The 2,955-nt window shown below is 41.5% G+C and overlaps 1 protein-coding gene across 1 annotated transcript; it reads right to left on the bottom strand.

Moving 5' to 3' along the window:
• Window positions 1–470: 470 nt before the first annotated feature.
• On the bottom strand, window positions 471–1,400 carry LOC136175283 (olfactory receptor 4C12-like). Its single transcript, XM_065945602.1, has one exon. It carries the CDS (start codon window positions 1,398–1,400, stop codon window positions 471–473), a length of 930 nt encoding a protein of 309 aa, XP_065801674.1.
• Between the last annotated feature and the right edge of the window lie 1,555 nt (window positions 1,401–2,955).

The raw sequence follows: 2,955 nt of genomic DNA, 5'->3' as shown, positions 1-2,955 counted from the left end.
CAAGAATATTCCACAAAAGAATTTATATTGAGTTCAAAACAAAGGAATATTTTTAACATTTTATTTTCAATAATTGGTGGTAACCAACATCTCCATGTTACATAATAAGACAATTTGAATACCAATCCAATATTCTGGGTTCTTAGCTTGTAACTTCTGAAGAGATTTGAGATAATCAGATAAAAGATAAATATTGATTAAAAAGCATTAAGTTGTGATGAGGAGAGTCTGGGATGGGAGAAAGTAAACCTGGATTCCAGTCTAAACAAGGTCTATGCTTAAGTTGTTGTTCAGTCCCTAAGTCCAATACTTTGCAACCTCATGGACTGCAGCATGCCAGGCTATTCCGTCATTCAGGGCTATCTGCAGTTATTATTCAGTCCCTTTTAGAGTCAGTGTATTCATCTATAGATCAAGAGGATTGGATGAGGTTATGTTTTACTCCTATCTATAAAGCTCAGTGAATCTCTTTAATCACCAGCTGCAATCACTTTCTTTCTCCAGAGTTTCTTCATAGCACGTTTAACCTCAGCATTTCTGAGGGTATAGATTAAAGGATTTAACATAGGGGCCACCATAGTGTAAAAGACAGCAACAGCTTTATCAATGGGCAGAGTGGTGACTGGGCGAAGATACACAAACACACAGGGCACAGAAGACAAAACAACCACCGTGATGTGAGAGCCACATGTAGAAAGGGCTCTGCGTCTCCCCTGCAAACTGTGAGCCCTCAGGGAGCGCAAGATGACCACATAGGAGACCAACAGGAGAAGAAGGCTTAACAGGCAGATGAACCCACTGTTGGCAGCAACAAAGAGACCAAGGATGTGGGTGTCCACGCAGACAAGCTGCAACAAAGGGTACAAGTCACACATGAAGTGGTCTATGACATTGGGGCCACAGAAGGGCAGCCGGGCTGTAAAGAGGATCTGAACGCTTGCGTGGAGAAACCCTCCGGTCCAGGCCACCCCTAGCAGGAGGAGGCACAGCCTGCGGCTCACGATGGCCGTGTAGCGCAGAGGCCTGCAGATGGCCACGTAGCGGTCATAGGCCATCTCCGTCAGCAGGATGATCTCAGCAGCACCAAAAACGTGTTCTGCATAGACCTGAGCCATACAGCCATGAAAGGAGATTGTCTTGAGCTCATGAAGGGAGTCCACAATCAACTTAGGAGCCGAAGAAGAAGAGTAAACTGTGTCTATCAAGGAAAGGTGGGTCAGGAAGAAGTACATGGGGGAGTTCAGAGCCTGGCTGGTGGTGATGGTGACCACAATGAGCAGGTTGCCTGAGAGGGTTACCATGTACAAGACCAAAAACACCACAAACACTACCTTTTGCATTTGGGGGTCCTGTGTAAGACCTACCAGAATGAACACAGTCACATTCCTTTCATGCTCCATCTATGTGGCATGGTTAATAAAACCTCTGTCAAGGAACACTTTACCTTTAAAAAAGAAAGAAAGAAAAAGGGAATATAAAAGAATGAATTACTACAAAATACTACCTTTTAACAGTACTCTGACAATATCACAAATGATTCCTTCTTTTCCCCAAACTATCTAGGAACCCATGCACCAAAATTTCTCTTAATTGACTCTCTTAGATTTTTTTTTTACATTTTTTAATAGCTATCAAAATTCTGGAGCTTACATTACTAATTTTAATTGGAAAATAAATATAACTTACATGTTATTTTTTTCCCTTGGAGGCCTTAGGTTGAAACAATGAATTTTTTAATTGAATGGTATATGTATGGGAAAAGAAACATAGGAAGTTGTATAGTGGCACATTGTGGGACCCCAAAATATATGATCTGAATATATTAATATTTGAGGAGATCCCTTTAAAGTGCTCATAAAGTTGTTGCTATCAGTTCTCTAAATGAGCATAGAATGAGGGTCTCGTTGACGCCAACAGCTTTAGAGGATCAGGGCAGGGGTAAGTCTGCCTGAGCTGCCCCATGGACCACATTTAGTCATCCTAGATACTGTCTTTAGTCTACCATCTAAAAATTATTGATCACTAGTTTTAACATATGCCATTAATGCTAACAGGTAATAGGCCAAGTCTCAGTCATCAACCAGATCACTTTAATGCCAAGTCTATTTTCATTTCCTTGATTAGGAATATATATATTAGTCAAGTCAATAAGTTAAGGTAACACATATAGTAATATATATATATATATATATATATATATATAGTTAAGGTAATATATATAGCCAAGTGGGCTTCCCAGATGGCACCAATGGTAAAGAACCTGCATGCCAATGCAGAAGACGTTAAAAGACATCAAGACCCAGGTTTGATCCCTGGGTTGGGAAGATCCCCTGGAGAAGGGCATGGCAACCCACTCCAGAATGCTTGTCTGGAGAATCCCATGGACATAAGAGCCTGGTGGGCAACAGTCCATAGGGTCACAAAGAGCCGGACATGCCTGAGTAACTTAACAACATGCATACAACTAAGTATTGTCATTATTAATCTTTGCATTTTACAATAACTAAGATTTCATTATTCTCTTTATATTTATGTATTTTTAAAGCAAAAAGGCAATGAAGGGTAAAATGAACTGTCTATGTTACAAGTTGGCAAGGTCCATAATGAGGTAACTCTTCCAATGAAGTTACTCAGTCTTGTTCGAATCTTTGTGGTCACATGGACTGTAGCCTACCAGGCTCCTCTGCCCATGGAATTTTCCTGGCAAGAGTCCTGGAGTGGGTTGCTATTCCCTTCTCCCTGGGATCTTCCAGACCCAGGGATTGAACCCAGGACTCCCACATCGCAGGCAGATGCTTTACCATCTGAGCCACCAGGGAAACTCCAGATTCTCTGTACCAGGGAACTCTTTCAGATGATCCCACAAACTCTTTGTTGAGAAGCTATCTTTAGAGTTTCAAGCTCCCTTCTGGATAGCCCAGGGCATCAGAGAATCCTTCCAGGGACAAGAACACT

Source organism: Muntiacus reevesi, chromosome 9 (assembly GCF_963930625.1).
Source record: "Muntiacus reevesi chromosome 9, mMunRee1.1, whole genome shotgun sequence".
Taxonomy (NCBI): domain Eukaryota; kingdom Metazoa; phylum Chordata; class Mammalia; order Artiodactyla; family Cervidae; genus Muntiacus; species Muntiacus reevesi.
The sequence above is the reverse complement of the archived record's forward strand: the minus strand, read 5'-3'. Positions and strand labels throughout refer to the sequence as shown.